Consider the following 20154-nt stretch of genomic DNA (forward strand, 5'->3'; position numbering starts at 1 on the left):
AAGGTAAAAATGAACATATATATCAGTACAAATATCAGTAACAAGTAATTAATATCAGTAACAAGTAATTAACATGATCAGAAATTAAAGATTGCACTCGAATTTCAAATACTTTTAGTATTGAACTTGACTTTAAGTATTAAAGTATGTTCTATTTGTATTTTATATGCTTAATGGTGCTGGCGATATACCGCACATTTTTGTGCAGTTGAAGTACCGTGAAATTATGCAATTTATGAGACAGCACAAACCGTCTTAACATGGTACACGAAATACAATGCAGAAATCTTTCCCTTTGGAACATGTAATTTTTCATTCATGTCGACATCGGAGAATAACGAGAGTCAAAAAAAAGTTTTTCCAGATTTTTATTGCCTACCCCTGATCTTCACAGTATATGGTCATTGCCATTCTTTTTGCCAGATTTACAGTCTAGACAATTAGTACATACCCGGGCATAGTAGGAATAAAGCGGCGAACTCTCATGTAGAAGTTCGCTGAATTATAGGTGTCTTAGAACCAGATGAAAGAAAAATGCAGGCATTACCATTGTTGACACTAAAGTAGCATGCACCAAAACAGGGGAACAACTCTGTTGAGGTTACATTATACAAACTTATTGAACACGGTAAACTATCTTAATTAAGGAGTTCGAAAACTCGCTGGTTACAACAATTCCCTTTTTGCCTTCTTCTCCTGGGGATTAGACATGGCAGTTTTCCTCACAAGGGTAAAATGAATTATAGGTGCATCCAGTTTACCTTCAATAACTCCAATAGGTATATTACAGTATGTACAAGAACTAGAGCTTTATGTTGGTGAGATACCTCGAATCCAAAACTAGCATCCCAAAATTTTAAATTCAACAAATGGTAACCCATAAGCATACACGGGCAATGACTTCCCGTTCAAGATAATTTACTCTCATCTTTCTGGTGTTTAGTTGACTCACGATCGGGTAGGAATGATATCCAAATCAAAGGGACCAATGTTGCCATTGACTGGATGAAAATTGCCAAGGGTAACCTAGAATAGTTCTCAGAGGAGACACCAAGGAATGAAACAAGGGCAACACCCAAATAACCACTTATAATACTTGACAAGGACTGCACAGACATAACAAAGGCCATAAGGGAACCCTCACAGCCAGGAGGGCATAACTGTGCAAGTGACACAGTGAATGGAAGAATTTTGAAGAGGGAAACTACTTCCACTAAAGCAGATGCTCCCAAAATATAAACAGAATTTGGAATCCCTAATCGGATATTTAGTTGGTTCACAAGAAATATATCTGATAACATGCAAAATGAAAGTAGAATTTGCATAGAAACCAAAAGCTTTCTCAAAGAAATATCCTTTAGGAAACGGTTGTAGATAATGCTTCCTAATAAAAGACCAATCTGCCCGACAACTTTTGCAAGTCCTAGAATTGTAGGATCGAGTTTCAAATGCTGTGTTTGGAAGAAAAACATGGTTCCTGTCAAGATTGGTATCATAGCATATGATATTGCAAACCACGCAAGAGAATATGCAATTTGTGGATTCTTTAATGCTCCCGAAAGATCGGAAACCTGCTTTTGGACATTTTTCATAAAGGCACGGACTGCAGCCCTTTTTGACTTGATAGCTTGTGTACCTAACTCATCACGTTTAGATTCACTGCAAAATGATTTGTTGGGCATTGGTGACTCCCCCAACCTCTCTGTAACGGATGGTGCCTCTCCCTTCTCCTTTCTTGAGTTAACACCAAGACCTGGAACCTCTTGGGAACTAGGTAGACCAAAGGATTTCTCATCGACGGTCAAGCAAATCATAACTTGAATGCTTAAAAGGAAGCCAAATATGACGAACATGATCTTTGCATCAACCTGGCTTATAGCAATCCCACCAAGTAAATTTCCCATAACACCACCTGCAGCTATTGCTATCCAGGCAAACGACTGAAGTTCACCCGATGAACTGGTTTTAGCTTTTTTCCCAGTTTCTGCCACCAATGCATCACTAGCAACTTCAACAATCGACGCTCCCAGATTGCTGACAAGGAGGAAGGCTGTCATTATATAAATCGATGATCCTGCCGCTGGAATGAAGACAATTGCTCCCCATGAAATTGCTTGTAAAAGACCTGAAAGTTTTTAAATGCAAAGAAATTAAAATACACTACTAGGTCGAAGTACCGTCAAAAATCCAAGCTCCAAATTAAGCAGGCAACTGCAAATACTTAGCAGCAAAGGGCAAAAAACCTCAAAAACAAGTGGCACTGGTTTCCCGTCAACGTTTTAACAAGGTAAACAGTAAGAGCCCTTCTAAATTAAGGTTCACAGTTTATTGCTTACAATTGCTTACATCAGGCCTTTATTAAATTTCTGATGGTTTGAGGTTGGTCCCATATTTATTAGACAAACGTTCCGTGGTTTAGACTCAAAACCTATTCGCAAGTAATACATCCAGCTGAGATACCCTAAAGAAAGCAGTCATTGAGGAAAAAAGGAAGTTGACATAAGTTTCAAATGCTCCACATCAATAAATTAGCAATCAATACGGAGAAAGATCCATAGGCAAACACTAGGGTAAAGCTTGAAGAAGCTCAAAAGGATACTAAACACAAGCAGTCATTTAGGAAAAAAGGAAGTTGACATAAGTTACAATTGCTCCACATTTTCAATAAATTAGCAATCAATACGGAGAAAGATCCATAGGTAAACACTAGGGTAAAGCTTGAAGAAGCTCAAAAGGATACTAAACACAAGCAGTCACTCACAAGTAAAAGTTGTTAAAAAGCCAAAATTAAAGCTTGAATTCAAGATTTAAGTTGGACGAACAATCATATTAAGTTGTAATTTGTACCCAAAGAGCCTAGAATTCGGTTGATGTCAGAGACTAGAACTTAAAACCGCATTCTTAGGGATAAGTTGAAATATTATCAAAAAAGAACAATATGAAACTATATCATATCTGAATCCTACCAAACTGGCGGTAAAAAGTAACTCTTAGGAATTGGATATGAATTGCAGAACCACGAATGTATAATAAATGATAATGTTGATGTGATAACGATTAGATGGAAAACATACCAGAACCCCCATATACAAAGATATGTGAACACAGATCAAGAATAACATCAAAAAAATCATTCTTTAAAGCATCACAACTTGGGCAAGGTGACGTATCACCCATAGTACTTTTTTATGAATATCCATTAATCCTGAGCCAGAGCAATTTACAACTTTGTATCACAATCCTGAAAACACCAATAGTTACTCCCTCAAACGAACCACAAAATTTGCCATTATTATTTAGCAAAGCAACCAGGGTACTTGGGTGCAAGTAAGTACAAGTGCAAGTGTGGGTGCGGTTGCACCAGTTCTGAAAGCTAGGTGCGTAGTGGGTGCATATATGTGTGGAAAATGGAAAAATACAGAACTGAAAACTATTTATAATTGTTAAGTTCTTTAAAAAATATTAATATGGTAATGAAATGACACAATAACAATTCCAGCTTAACATTAATAACTTAATTTTCAAAATTTCAGAGTCAATTTTCTAACTTCAATTCTCGAGTTATTATTTAAATTAACGTACCCAATGGCATTTACTGTGACATAAATCACAGGTGACTGTGGTCACTAAACAGTAATGCCAGCTAGGGAGTCGTCCCGCATAGTTACAGGCATGCCTATAACAAACTGGGTACAGCAGCACCATAGGAGATATATACCAATTCTGCTGGGGAACACAAGGTGCATCCCCTGAGAGGACGGTGTACATCATCCCATGCTCGAGTGCAGGATTGATACACCCAGATGTGCACCCAGTGCAAGGTACGCACACCCTCGCTACTTCGTTGTTTAGTATTTACTGATTTCATCTCCGTCTTATGAACAAATTGTATCAGATGTTCTTGCAGCTAAATTGATAGTAAAAACAACGAGTGGATGCTCTTTGGCAGGTTCTTGTTCATCAATGTACTAAGAGTGTTGATCATGTGGAACAGTGGAAGGCATTACAAGGTCTTTTGCATTTGCAATGTTGTAGGAGTAGCTGGTGCTTTCAAGCTCGAAGGTTCAATGGTTCACAAAAAGGATTTGGCACTCATTGCAGATTGTATCCAGAGAGTTGCATTGCGAGTATGATGGAGGGAGAAATGGGTGGGAAATCATAACGACGTGAATTTGGGAATTTCCCTCTGCTAAATGAGAGATTGATCTTTTGCTTTGCTTTGCAGGAACAAGATTAACCATACGAGGTCTCCACACATAGACAAGGGAGAAGTCCGAAACAGAAATACAGTTACCAAGATTGTGAACCGAACTGGAACTGGCAGAAAAACCGGATTGAAGCAGTGGTCAACTAAAACTACATAAACCATTCATATTATAACGGTGTGTGGAGACACGCCCAAGTTTTAGGGAAATTCACGGGGATGTGGGCGAAGACTACAAAATTTGAAAAAAAAAAAAAAAAAAAAACTTAGCATAACAATTCATCCCATGTAAAGTGATTCATCACTGTCCAACAGCTTTTTCCCTACACAATAATTTTACATTTTGTTCTTTTAAATAAATTTTGGGGTTTTCTGGACCTTAAAAAAATCGTGGAAAGATGTCCAGGTGTCCCTCTTTTCAGGATACCGAAAGCCCCCATTTTGCAAAATGGATCCCACACATTGGTGAAAGGTTTCACTGAGTTTCACAAAATGGGAGGCATGGCAAAACACTTTTCCAATCACACCCATCCATGCCAGGGACATGGAAAGCATGGGAGGGCACCCCAGTCTTGCAGGACATATCCTGGTAGACACTGTATTTTAACTTTCATGTACATCAATAAAAACCAAACCATTAGACACCAAATAAGAAAAGTTTGGTGTCGTATATCGCATGTAAGGTTGAATACAGCAAAATTCAATGAGACATGTCTCTACTCTTGCACAATATATAACTAAAGCTCTAAATGAAAATAAATAAATATTGAGGCTCTCAATAGCCTATTCCTGAAACCCTCAACCCATTTGCAATCATAACTTGAAACTCTCAATATGGTTGCACTATAATTTGAAATTCTCAATGGGGTTACGCCTAGAGTTGCTGTACAGCCAGCCAAGTATGGCAGTGATATTGTAAAAGGTTTCAATATGGTTGCACTATAATTTGAAATTCTCAATGGGGTTACACCTAGAGGTGCTCTACAGCCAAGTATGGCAGTGATATTGTAAAAGGTTATGTAAAGCAATGTTATGTAATGTATGTTATGTTCATTACATAAATTATTTAAAATAAAATTAAAATTAATCTAATTAACAATTTATATCCATACTACGATTAATCTAATTCAATTTTGAAATTATAATATATTATTTAAAATAAAAATAAAAATTATCTAATTAACAATTTATATCCATACTATGATTAATCTAATTCAATTTTGAAATTATAATATATATAATTTATACACCTAAGTTAAGATCAAAGCACTATAAATTAGGTTTAAATGCACAAAGTTCACAGATCATCCCAATAGAAATAGAAAGGAATGTGTAGACCAAAGTTTAGTAGCAATAATGCAAATAGAAATAGAAAGTGTAGAACAAAGTCTAGTAACAATAATTCAGATTCATAACAAAAATCTATCCACCATTTTTATTCACCATGTTTTTACTCTCCCCTTAAACACAGAAAATGAAATATATCGACTTCAGCAGTCCATGATCCAAGCAATAGCTATTTAATTTTTTTACACCACGTACGTAGGCGTATGCACCAGTTTCATGGGATATGGGGACTGCTCTAACGAGTCAAGAAAATAATAATATAAATCTGAAGAATGTATTATAGGAATTGAGCTGAAGATGATAATTAACCTGAAGAATATATTACTATAGGAATTGAGCTGAAGCTGATAATTATTCCTTTTCGAATCTCAAATCAGTGGCGCGGCGGCGCCCTCTCAAGCATCTTCAGATCCATCAGTTTAGGCATCTTTTCAATTCACAGGTCAGTTGAATTTTTCTGTAATGAGCATAACAATTTTGTAGCTTCGGAATGAAAAATAAACATATAATCAGAAATTTGCACCATAATATTGAAAAGCTTTTTGGGTTTGATTCGCAATGCAGAGGTATCGAGGAGGGAACCGAGGACGATTAGGGCAAAATTAGAATACAGTTAAAGTAGACCATGAAATAAATTACGCTGTTAATATTTCTAATTCTTTACCTTCGTTTAATAATAACTTACCCATTCCAGATAAATCCTACTCTTGTTCTAATAACATATACCAGATAAATCCATTTATAATAAAGGTAGATCTTTAAATAAAGACCAATCTACAGTTAATATGATAGATTTTCAATTTAACAAAAATCCATTTATGGTTAATGGAATGTGAAATGGATGGTAGTTTGTTTTTATTTCAAAAAGAGATTATGGTTCTTTCTCCCATTAGGTTTTTCGGAAGAAAACTCACACTAAACAATATCTTCATGTTAATTTCCATCATTTCCCTGCTCAAAAACTAGGTGTTCCCAACACCTTAGCCACTCGGGGGTTACGAATTTATGATGAAAACCACCTAATTGATGAGAAGAGTCTTCTCCTTAATGTTTTTATTAAGAATGCGTATAGTAGGCACCAGTGTCTTAAAGCCTTCCTTAAAGCTGAAAAAGGTCCCAGAATTAAGAAGGATCAAAAGGATTGGTTTTCAAGGGTTCATCTTCCATTTATCCAAGGGACCACAAACAAGATTGCTAAGATCCTGAGGAAGCATAAGGTTCATTCTACGTTTAGACCCCTAAACCCTATTCGTAGCTTCCTTAGATCTGTAAAGGACCTTGTGGACCCTAAAGATGGGAAAGGTGTTTATGTCATCCCATGCTCCTATGGGACTCCGTACATTGGTGAAACAGACCGCTCAATAAATCAAAGAATTCATGAACACGCAACCGACATCAAACATAGAAGGTCCCGCTCCTCAACCTTGGCAGAACATGTGGAAAAGACAACATCACATCTGCATTGAAGAAGGCAAGGTCATTGCAAGGTTGACCATTTTCATCACGGTAAGTTCAGAGAGGTCGTGGAAATTGAAAAGAGACCTAAAAATCTGAATAAAGATGATGGTTAAGTTATTAGCTCTATTATTAATTAAAAAAAATATTTTCTCTTCTTTCCTCTATTTATTTATTTATCATTATTCTTCTTCCTTTTATTTTTATTTATTTTATGTTATTTTTATTTTTTATTTACATTATTTATCCAATTTCTTTCTAATATTTTTAATAATTTGTTGTTTGACTATTTGAATTTGGCCTCTTTATTTCATTTTTTTCATTTATGGTTTGAATTTTTAAGATTGACCTTTTTACCTTTTGAGTTATTTCTACTAGGCTTTTTTTTTACTATAAAGAATTAATTTAATTTAATTCTTATAATAAAATTAAATTTGGTTCATTATTTCTTTTTGTTAATAATACTATTAGTTATCATAAAAATAATTTCCTCATTATTTCTTTTATTTAATTTATATTTTATATTTTTAAAGTTGGTTTTTCAATTTCTTATTATTATTCTTTTTATTTATTGGGTTTTATTTGACCTTTCATTAGGTCCTTCTTTGATTAAAACAATATATTAGTAATAATGATTTGTATTTATTCATTTTTTCCAGCCACATATTAAATGTCTCTTTATTTAAAATATATATATATATATATATATAATTCTTTAGTCAAAACTAGGCATTATATTCTTACAGCTAGTACACATTTCTCTTTGTCTATTTAATTTTATGCCAAGATCTGGTTCCTCATCTTGTCCTGGAGATGAACCACACTAGTTGGTTCAAAACGCCTCGACTGAAAGTCTATTATGTGATTTTCACTGAAAGAACTCTCAAAAATCTAATTGTTAATTCAAAAAAAGATATTGATCATATTAATAACCAATTAGATAATGAATCTTCTAATAATAGTAAATCCTTAAATAAAGACCAAATTAGTGTTAATGTGATATATTCTCATTTTAACAAAAATCTAATTCTCAACAAGCTCCGTCGAGGTACTGTCCAAGCCTTCTGGCAGCAAAGCAACACTAGAGATGATAACTATACTCTAAAAATCTAAAGCTCGCAAACTAAACCACCCTTCCTTGATTTGAAACATTGTGATATTGTTGGCTTTATGATTGTGTTCAACTGAGGAAGGACAAAGGGTACTATGTTTATGCACGGGATAAGTGTGGAAACCAGAGTGATCTGAACAATGAATCAATACTCCCCAAGGAACTAGACCCTGCACGAAATATTTGACCAAGGCAGAGAACCTGGAGTTCTACTAGTGTGTTGCCATGTGTTGTTGCTACGACAAACACCCTCCAAAATTTAGCCTATACTTGAATTTTGGAGCCTACTGCAGATCTCGTGATCAATCGTTCCATAAGTCACTTGTTGGTTGGTTGATGCTCAGTTAAATCTTTGAGCTCCCTTCTTGGATTGTAAGTGTCGAAGTCACCTGTTCACACATGCTCAGTTCGTAATGAATTCATGAGCACATTCCTCCACACAAGCTTGAACAGGGCTAGCACAATCCATCAAGGCAGTGCCTGTGCAAAGTTCAATGAATCAATACTCCCCAAGGAACTAGACCCTGCACGAAATATTTGACCAAGGCAGAGAACCTGGAGTTCTACTAGTGTGTTGCCATGTGTTGTTGTTACGACAAACACCCTCCAAAATTTAGCCTATACTTGAATTTTGGAGCCTACTGCAGATCTCGTGATCAGTCGTTCCATAAGTCACTTGTTGGTTGGTTGATGCTCAGTTAAATCTTTGAGCTCCCTTCTTGGATTGTAAGTGTCGAAGTCACCTGTTCACACATGCTCAGTTCGTAATGAATTCATGAGCACATTCCTCCACACAAGCTTGAACAAGGCTAGCACAATCCATCAAGGCAGTGCCTGTGCAAAGTTCAATTCATGTCAACAGTCAGTGTGCATTGTCATTCACAATCTGTCACTTCTGGATGCGTTTGTACTTCTATTTCGATGAGCTTTTCAAACTATCTCTTTTGCGTAACTTCACTTTCGCGAGTGTCGTTTTCATGTTTTCAACTGTCGCTTTTGCTTGTTTTCACTTTAATTAGTGTTGTTTTCATGTTATCTTCGCTCTGGCATGTGTCGTTTTCATTGTCATTCACATATCGCAGTCATTCGCGCTTCTCTTTTAATATATCAAATGTCGTATTTTGGCATGGGAAGTGTCACATATCGTGTAAAGTGGAGTTTCGATTTGTTTCAGGGGTCATCTTTGCGTTAATGAGTTGTTCTTATCATGTAAACATGCATCGCACTCATTTCCAAAGTTTCGAGCATTGTCACACAAGTGTCGTCGCTGTCATCGGATAGTGTATCTTTAGTGTCACACTTGGAGTAAGTTGAAGGTTTTCACATTGAGGAAAGTATGTTGTTCATGTGCTCTGAGCGTTACATGTCTTGTTGTCAAGTGAACTAAGTGTGTGATCATGTTCAAGTCTTGCTTTTGCTTAGCTTCATCTCACTAATCCAACACTTAGTCAAAACTAGGAAAACTCTCTGATCGGGCCACTCAGCCTCAATGAACCATCCTGAACTGCGCATTGTGTAGTCCCAGTCCTCAAGCAGCAACCTTGTCTCTTGAAACTGTGCAATGCATAGTATTTTCCTCCCAAAACTGCGCATTACATTATCTCAGTGTCAAGCCCAACCCCCGAGCTCTAGAACTGCTAATCTTTCCCTCCAGCCAAGCATGAATTGTGCATTACACAGTCTTAGTCCTCAAGCCTTAACCTTGGGCTCCTGAACTGCGCAATCACCTGTCCTTCCACAACTGCGCAATGTGCAAACTCAATGCTCAAGCCCCAATCTCGAGTCCTTGAACCCCTCAACTGCGTAACCTCCCAAGCTTGTTCTCTTGCCAAAACTGTGAATTGGGCAACTCCAGGTCTCACTTGAGCTCTTGGGCCCCTCAACTACACAGTCACCTAGTAGATCCTCTCAGAACTACGCATTAGGCAACCTCAAGCCTCAAGCCCCAACCTTGAGCTCTTAAACTGATTAGATAATGAATCTTCTCATTTTATGTATAATCCCAATAATGCTTATTCCAATTCTTCTTCCTCTCATTATAATAATCTCTCCTCATTTAATAAATCTTATTATTCTTTATATAATAATTATAACCAATTTAATGGTCAATTAGAAAAATCTTTAATTAATAACCAAAGTGATCTAGGTCATATCAATACCCCTATTGTTAAAACTCATTCTAGTATGCCCTTGATTTCTTCTTCCTCCTCTCCCTTTGCATGAGTAAGCCCCCCTCACCCTCATCCAATGCAAACTCCAAACCCTCCTCTGTTGTAAATCTTTCCTCCTTTGAACTTGATTCCTCATCCCTTCTTCTCTTAGAAAAAGGTTTCAATTTTGCCCTTGCACCTAAAAAGACCTTGATTGAAGAAATTCTTTGTTCCATAGAGCTAGTGTGTCAAACCTTCCTTCCCATAATGCAGAGTAAATTCGGCAAGAGTGTGGCAAGGTTCTCCGTCAAGCTAAACCCCCTAAGCCTAATTTATCCAAAGATGAAATCCAAGCCCTTAAACGCCTCAATGACAATCTTGACATTCTCATCCTTAAAGCAGATAAAGGAAATGCATCGGTAGTTATGAACTCCAAAGACTATGAAGCCAAGATGCTTGATCTTCTCTCTTCTTCGTACTACAAGATCCTTCCAAAACTCCCCATTAATGTCATATCTCAAACTATTACTAAAGCTATAAAAGCCTCTTCTATTGATGCCTCCATCCAACAACGTCTTATTCCCCATACCCCCCAAACCCCTAGAATTTATGGCGAACCAAAAATTCACAAGCCTGGTGTCCTTCTTAGACCCATAATCAGTGCCATAGGAGCCCCCACCCACTCTCTTATTCGATATCTTGCCTTTAAGTTTCAACAATTTGTTGGTTCCACCCCTAGTTTCATTAAAAATTCCTTTGATTTCATTCATAAAACTAAAGATATTCATGTTGATGATCATGACATTCTTGTTATCTTTGACGTTGTTTCTCTTTTTAATAAAACCCCTATTTCTGAAGCCATTGATCTGAAACCCTTCACCTATTAAATTATGCCTCTCATTCACTTTCTTCTCTTACAAAGGAACAATTTATGAGCAAACTGAAGGTACAACAATGGGTTCATCTCTTTCTCTTGTCGTGGCTAACATCTTTATGGAATACTTTGAGGCTAAAGCTCTTAACTCTTGGCATCTAAAGCCTAAATGTTGGTTTAGGTTTGTAGATGATACTTTCGTTATTTAGCAACATGGTAGAGCTGCTCTAGATGCCTTTCTCACCCATCTCAACAACATTTCTCCTCATATTCAATTCACTATGGAAATTGAATCTAATAACTCTCTACCATTCGTAGATGTCCTTGTCACTCGTCTTCTTGATGGTTCCCTAACCCATTAAGTTTACAGAAAAAAGACCCACACTAATCATTATCTTCGTGTTCATTCTCATCACCACCCATCCCAAAAATTTGATGTTCTTAAAACCCTTATCTCTCATGCCCTTAAAATTTATGCTCCCTAATTCCTTCCTTTTGAGAAATCCCATGTATTCCAAGCCTTCAAAGCTAATGGCTATTCCTCTTCTCAGATTAATAAAGCTTTCAAGGTTGTCTCTAAACCCAAATCTATTAGCTCTCCTTCCTCTCCTCCTCAGGGTCAAGTTTCTCTCCCTTACATAAAAGGGACACCTAATGTCTAGCAAAATTCTTACTAAAAAAAAACGTGAAGATTGTTTTTAAACCTCAAAAAACATTGAAGAAGTTGTTCCAGTCAGCCAAGGATAAGTCTGACCCCATGTTGAACTCAAAGGTTTACCAAATCCCTTGTTCATGTGGAAAATCATACATTGGCCAGACTGGGCGTTCCTTCAAAGCTCGAATTAAAGAGCATATTGTTGACACCAATCATCTCCAGCTTTCTAAGTCTACCATAGTTGAGCACTCTTTTAATTCAAAGCATCTTATTTGTTTTAATCAAACCAAAATTCTTTCCTCTATTCCTTTTTACAACTCGAGAATCATTAGGGAGGCTCTTGAAATAGAGAAGCACCCTGGAAACTTTAATCGAGAAGATGACTATAAATTAAGTCATTCTTGGCATCCTGTTATCCACCATCTAACTCATTAGTTATCACTTCCCCTCTTCTTTTTTCCCCTTATCTTTACCTTTTTCTTCTCTTCTCCTTTCTTTATCTCACCTTACCCTCCCTGCTTGCTCCCTTTCCTTCAATCATTCGTTAAAAGTATTTAACCAATTATTCATTTTATTTTTAATCCAACAATAAAGATTTTAATCTTTCATTTTCATTTTATAATTATTTCCTTGTTTCCGCTTTGATGATTTGGCTATTTTTATATTCTCTCTTGTTAATTATGCTATCTAAATTTCTCTTATTCCCTTTTAATATTAACTCCAATTTCCTTTTAATTTGCATCCCTTTAATTAATCAATTTGCTTAAATCTCTTGACTTGACTCTTAACTATTAATTTAATCCTATTATTATCCTCATTTTCCTCTTAATTCTCTACCCCTACTTGATTAATTAATTATGTAAATACTGTTTTCTTTTAATGGTAAATTTTTAATTGGTATTCCCTTTAATTTTTCAATTATCTTGATTTGACTCTCAACATCTAATTAATTAATCCTAATATAGTCCTTAAAAATCCCCTATGATTATCTTCCCCCTTGTTCCTCTATTTTATTTGATTTGTTTATTTTTAATGACTATTTATTATCTTAAGAATATTATTCTTTAACGGCTAGTTTATTATTTTAATATTATTATTTAACAGCAAATGCTAAATATTTTAATTGGTATTCCCTTTAATTTTTCAATTATCTTGATTTGACTCTCAACATCTAATTAATTAATCTTAATATAATCCTTAAAAATCCCCTCTGATTCTCTTCCCCCTTGTTCCTCTTTTTATTTTATTTGTTTATTTTTAATGACTATTTATTATCTTAATAATATCATTCTTTAACCGCTAGTTTATTTTTTTAATATTATTATTTAAGGGCTAATTCTAAATATTTTTTCTATAAATAAATAGATAGTGTTAGTTTGTGATCACTTAAATTTTGAGTCCCTAATGATGGGTTATTTCTTCTATTTTTTTCAGGCAGAAAATAGCAAATTTTCATTTATATCAGAAATATAAATATTACACAAAGAACAGCTCCTCTAGACCAGAAACACATAAAAAACTTTACCCCAGGCACGCGCCAGGAGTAAAAACAAAAAGGATCCACATATAAAGTCCAAAACCGCCCATCGAAGCAGCATAGGCCAGAATAAACAGCATCATGACAATCTCCATATCAAACCTAGGAAAATTTTGGCATAGAAACAGCATATGCCAGGACAGAATCAGCCAAAACAAGCCAAAGAAGCAGCTTCGTTGACAAATCTCCAAGCCACACCAGGAAAGACTATGGCGAGCAACGCAGCCCACAACGAGCACCAAAATCCAAAAAAGAAATCCAAATCTGTCAAAAAAACAAATACTCAGTGCTAGTTTGTGATCACTCAAATTCTGAGTCACTAATGATGGGTGGGGAAGCCAGAAACGTTGGACAGGATATAAAATCCTCTACACAGTTTCATCCTAAATGCTCTCCTAATAGTAAAATTTTGTTTTCCCATTTAAATTTAAATCATTTTTAATTTATAGAATATTTTTATAATTCTTAATTTAAATTTAATTAATTTAAAATAATCAACCTAGATTGATCTTAATTCCAGATCTACTAAGTACGGACTCTTTTCACTCTAAAAGAAATTTGTATCTCAAAAACCAACATAGGGTTATTTTATTTTTATTTTGAGGGAGTCAAAATGTTTACAAGATGCCTCTAGTTGCAATTAAGAATCAATAATATTATTTAAAATAACTATAAATATAATAATATTATTTAATATTATTATAAATATAATATAATTATTTAATAATACTATTTAAAACACCCTGTTAAGAAGAAATACAAATTTTTAACTATTAAACTAGATTTATCCCATAATTAAAAAAGTTATTTTTAAATCAATGTCCTACTTACATACAACTATATTTATATCATTATTACAAGTAACCAGCCTAGATCCATCTTTAGCTCCAGATTTAATATTTTTATTAATATCATTATTATAAGTAACAAGCTAGATCCATTTTTAACTCCAGATCTAACACAAGTTTACTAATATCATTATTATAATTAACCAGCCTAGATCCATCTTAACTCTAGATCTATACTAATATCATTATTATAATTAACTATAGATCCATCTTAACTCTAGATCTATCAAGGGATGATCAAGGTATAACTCTCTAGTTGTGTATGCTTGATGGTTTGTAAGATATAACTCTAGATGTCTATGCTTGATGGTTTTTCAAGGTATAACCGTATAATCAAATGCTTGAAGAGAAGGAACATTGGCGTAAGGATGCATCTACAACCCCTTCGAGAACATTCATGTACCTTATAATGTTGATTGGATTGTTGAATGCTAGTTCAACATTTCAGAGTTATGGATTGTTGAATGCTAGTCCACATTTAACAGAGATATGGATTATGTATTCAAGGATATCATGGGTAAAATATTGTGATTTACCAAGATGATCTGAAAATTTTCTGAGGACAAGAATGCACATGTTCGAATTTATCTCAATTCCAAGAAATAGGATTTGGAGTGAATAAAGAAAGAAATAGGATTTGGAGTCAATGAAGAAAAGTTGTTGGGCCACATTGTGTCCAAAGATATGATGTCAAGATTGATCCAGCAAGACGAGTAAGTGTTTAACAAGACTAGCAAGTGTTTAGTAAACGTTTAGCACATACCGTTGCCCATCAAAAACAAAGCAATTCAGACCTTTCATCAAATCAATTTCATAAGCAGATGCATACCAAATTTTGCTGAAATTACCAAACCGAAGAAAGATTGGGGGATCAAGTGGGATGCAAAGCACAGGTAGGCTTTTCAAGATAACTTTTCAAGATATCAAGGAAGCAATTGCTTCATCACCAGACGTTGAAAGTTTGAATTATACTAGAGGTTCTCAAATTTTCTCTTTTGCATCATAGGATACTATTGCCAGTGTTCTTCTACAAAAGAATAAGCAAAATTTTGAGCAACACTAACTTAGCTTTCGCACCGACATGAGTGGTATAAGAACTACTTGAAAATTTTATCATGCCTACCAAGAAGACAAGATCATTAACAGTGACCTGCAACAAAATATTGCTGGACAACAAGGAGGCCTGGGATGGAAGCATCCAGAAGGCTTAATCCTCAGTTGTGTGGACTCTACAGAAGCACAGAAACTGATGAATGAATTGTGTTACCCGTCAAAGCGCGTGATAATTTTGAGGGATTCTTCTCAGCAGTATGCAGTACGAATTACTTTCAGAGTTTTAAGCAGCAGATTTTAATAAACTTCTGGAAGTTTATATCCAGGAGAGTTAAATTGCCGTAGGAAGGGTATACACTCAAGTAAGTTGGAAGGAACCATTCCTTAGAGAGTTTGCTTACTGTGAGTTTGTCACAGTAAGCAGCCCATGAATATTCAAGCATATTAATCAGATTGTTACCTTACTGAACTGTTTCAAGAAGATATGGGCAGCAACAAATGCCCCTGTGCTTAGTAATAAAACATTATTTAAGGAACAGAACAAACTCAGCCCAGAACTCTGCACATATGATCATTCCTGAGCATATAAGGTTTGTTTCTGTTATTGGTATCCTCAAAATACATTTAAAGTTCTGTCCAAGCAATGTGCCGACTGTAAGGCTGTAGATAAGACTTTTGAAAAGCAGAATGGCTGACCCTAAAAACCAGCCTGCTGCCGAGAATAGCTGTTGATCTGGGTGCCGATATGACTACTCAAAACAGATTTGTGATCATATCTACTTCATCAATGCATACTGTAGAAGCAATACTTAAGGCTGATCTGAGAAGCAGCAAATCATCCTCACAGATTAGGACATTTTTCCAGATTTATATTTGGGCAGTTTATTCATCAAACAGGAAACAGAAATGGAGTTTTGCAAAGAGTTTTCCCAGATCTGTAAAGCTTATTATAGCATCTTGATCAGCCAAGCATTCTACATAAAATATCAAACGTTTATACAAGCGTTACAGCCTCTTCAACAAACAGATTTTGAAGAATATCCATGCCTATTTTGACTGTGGTAAAAGGGGATGTGGTTAATGGGCTGTAAATGTCTTTTAGGACCTGTTTTATGCATCTTAACAAACCATCGATCAGGGCACATTACTAGCAGGCATTCTGGAAAATATTACTGGCAGGCATTCTGGAAAATATTTGGCCACGGGAGCTCTTATCTTAGATCTATCATTCACTCCCAAAGCATTCCAAATACGAAGGTGCACTCTGAATATTTGATCGTTGGCAAAGTGCACACACCTTTTCATTATCAAACAAAATCTGAGAAGTTGTGGTTTGAGATCTGTCATTTGTGTGCGAGGATTAATACTTTTGACTGAAGACAAAGATATGAACCACATACACAGTTAAAGATCAAATAGGGAAGCAGATCCTTGCATTTTGGGTAATATTTGTTGACACCTTAACTCACTGAAGAGAGTTCCCTAGATCTGGGAATGACTCTGACCACCCTTGGCACACATTCTCAAAAGGCACTTGTTTCCTTGGAGAGAAGAATTTGGGGGTTTATTCTATTTTGAGCATGTGATGGTTCTCACTATGAGTTTCCAACCACCCCAGTGCAGTGCTCCCTCATCACTTGCTTCATGGCACATACTTTGGGGTGTAGCCTCCACCTATTGTAGATTTGACCGGACCGTCCTCCTATTCTTGGACATGGAGCTTATTAACTAACTTTGAACACAGCTCTATGCTAGCATGCCTTCATATTCCTTGAGAGCTATCAGTTGGCACATTTTTTGAGGTTTGTTACTCATTGGAGAACGAGTTGGTGGAGTTGTTGAAGAAGACGTCCCAGATTTTGAGCTATTTTCAGCATATGGTAACATTTTAGATTATCTCATTCATGATTTTAGTGGAACACTCCTCTTGAGTAAGATCATGTGGATCCTTGGACCTCTTTTACTTGGTTAAATCATCTTGAAGAAAGAGTGCATCCTTCCTAAAGGAAACATCTTGGATTGTGGATAGGACGTGGCATAGCCACCATCTACTTCCTATTTATTACTCATTCTTTGACTGTGATAAGGAGGTAGTTACTGGAAATTAATATTTTGTCCTTTTCCTTGGAGAAGAGTATGGATCTAGATATATTTTGTCCTCGAAGAAGAGTAAGGATCTAGATATTCATATATGTTGTCCTTTTCCTTGGAGAAGAGTATTTTGTTGTTACTCCTTGTTAATTTTTAAGATATACTGTTTCATGTAGTTATTTTACCCTCAGAAATTATTTTACCCAGTAAATGAATATTTCAACAGTAAATGTAATCTGAAAACTACAAACCAAAAACAGTCACCTTAACTCAGCAAATAGCAGTGAAAAATATTTCCAAAAAGAACTCAGAAAAAAACACAAGAACGGCAATTATATAAACCTTCCAATCTCTCTTCATTAAATTTTCTCAGAGAAATTACAGACTCCCATACGAGAGAAAATGACCCTCGAAAAATACACAAAAATTACAGTAATGGAACATGGCAAAATTGGCCGCCAGAAATTCATCCTGCACTTTGTTGGCTGTCTTTCACAAGTTCAGCCCTCCTAAAGCTGCTCGACTCCTAAACCAGTCGGCCTCAACCCTCTTGGCCTCCCCACACAAACTCAGCCTCGACCCTCTCAACCTTTCCAAGCTCACGGCACACCTCGGCCTCGCCCTCAAGCAAATCTCAGCCATCTTCCTGTGCACTCCACCTAAAAAACTGTACTCGCTTGAATTCCTAGCTGCACACTTTTATGGTTTCTTCAACTTGTGAATCTGTCACTCACCAAATCTGCACTATAACTAATACAAATTCTTCAGAAAATCCCTCTGAATTTCTTGTATTGTGTCTTCATCCTCTCCTTTAGGCCGCCTTTATAATTCTCCATAGGCCAAATCCCTAATCTCCAACGTGATTGAGAGCTAGGAATATATCCTAGCTTTAACGGTGTAGATTAGTCTAAGTCACTTAAATCATTAATTATTTATCCTTAGAAAAATATTAGCCCAAAGTCAACATCAATCAAATAACTAATCAATGTATTTCCCTAAGTTTAAACTTAGGAAGGACACAATATTCACCTAAAAAGGACTTCTCCTCCTGCATGCAAGACATCAGAAAATGCAGAAGACATTCTGAAACTACAACATTCTCTCCTAGCAAGGGATTTTCCATCACCCCCATGTTGTCCATTTAAAACACAAGCTTCCCCTTCATAGATGGTTGGGGAGAATATCTGCCACTTGCTCCTCTATGGATATGTTCTATAACGTCATAGCAACTCTCTGGACCCTGTCTGTGATGAAGTGGTAATTGATCTCTATGTGCTTGGACCTGTTATGAAACACTGGATTTTCCAAAAGCTTGATACAACTTTGGTTGTCATAGTGGATCATTGTAAGCCCCATCTCAAGACCAAATAATCCTAAGAACATCTTGTGAAGCCATATGGCCTCACAACTCGCCAAACTCACTGCCATGTACTAGACCTTTGTTGAGCTAAGTTTCACTGAGTGTTGTTTCATGCCAAACCCTAATAGCTGGTACAAATGTCTGTTATTTTTAGATAAATTACAAACCATTTTATATTCGAAGTGATTTCTGTCTGCATATTGTTAGGCTTTTGGTCACTTTTGGTTAACCGTGCTTTTGGTTAACAGTGCAATTGTTGAAGTACCCCATTACCTGTTGTAATAATTACAAATTAACAAATTCTGCCAGAAAATAATATAACTCAATCAATTTGCAGTAACAGGTAGTGTAGAGCAAAGCTAACACATTGAATTTCCAAGAGTAGATTGTAATATGCATCTTCGCAATTTATCAAGATCCATCTTAAGGTGGGATCTATTAAGCCATGAGACTGATTAAAAACCTAGTACAATCTTCAATGTCATTCACGATCTATTCTTCGCTTAAGTGTGTCAAAGTGGGCCGAACTTCTTTCTGAGTTTACCATTAATAAAACAACATTTCCCATTTTTTCCCATTTTTAAAAAATAAGGCTTTTTGTGAATGTGCATAGCCACCATTCTCTCTCTGAACCAGGATTCGGATATGGATCCGGATCTGGGTCCACTTGATTTTTGAAAATCCAGGATACAGATCTAGGGAAAGATACGTTAAGTATTATAAAATAAATAACCAAAAAAAATATATATATATATATTATTAAAATTTTAAGGATACATCAAGCACAAAACAAGACAAACAAAATAAATAAATTAAAGAAAAAAAATTAAATAACACTTTTAGAGTTCACAACATTAAATATTAAATCCATTTATAAATCACAACATTTAGAACTGAAATCATTAGATATATTATAAATATGAAGACTAAAACACTGAAAGGATGCATCCTCCCTCATACGAAAATGATAATAGTAAGTACAAAAATGAGTTTCTCATCCATGATCACTCTACTAATATGATAATGTGCAGTAGGTTTAACTACATATACTCAAATGGATCTAAATTCTCTTCTTCTGCATATTGCAACTCTACATCATGAATAGATGATGAGGTCCTATACAAGACCATGGAACACCATAAATGATGGGGTCCTATAGATGATGGTAGGTCCTTAACAACACCGTCACGGGAGATGAACTGAATCAATGGATGACAAGGCCACCATGCAACATAGCACAGACGACTAGATCTGTTGGAGCACAGGACAAATGTTATTTGAACAAAGCAGGCACCAGGGGGAGACAGAACACAATTTCATAGAGAAAATTCAATCAAGTGGACAGAAACAAATAAATCAAAATATTGCAGCATGAAACACTCGTGGAATAATGCAAGCGAGGATCACTTCATAGAAGTAACCACCAAACGAAACCTAAAATCTAAAAATCGCATTGCAATTAGGTTGAA

The 20154-nt window shown here is 35.7% G+C and overlaps 1 protein-coding gene across 1 annotated transcript in view; it reads right to left on the minus strand.

Annotated features, from left to right (window-relative positions):
* Positions 1-344: 344 nt before the first annotated feature.
* LOC149254514 (Major facilitator superfamily protein) overlaps positions 345-20154 on the minus strand; it is a 28751-nt gene continuing 8941 nt past the window's right edge. Inside the window, exon 2 of the mRNA XM_089460192.1 lies at positions 345-2125. Coding sequence (XP_089316318.1) covers positions 909-2125 — 1217 coding nt within the window. The 3' untranslated portion in view covers positions 345-908. The remainder of the gene's footprint in view (positions 2126-20154) is intronic.

This window comes from Pinus tabuliformis, chromosome 7, assembly GCF_031772625.1.
Source record: "Pinus tabuliformis cultivar Carrire ecotype Pingquan chromosome 7, CPIR1, whole genome shotgun sequence".
NCBI classification, from domain to species: Eukaryota; Viridiplantae; Streptophyta; class Pinopsida; order Pinales; family Pinaceae; genus Pinus; species Pinus tabuliformis.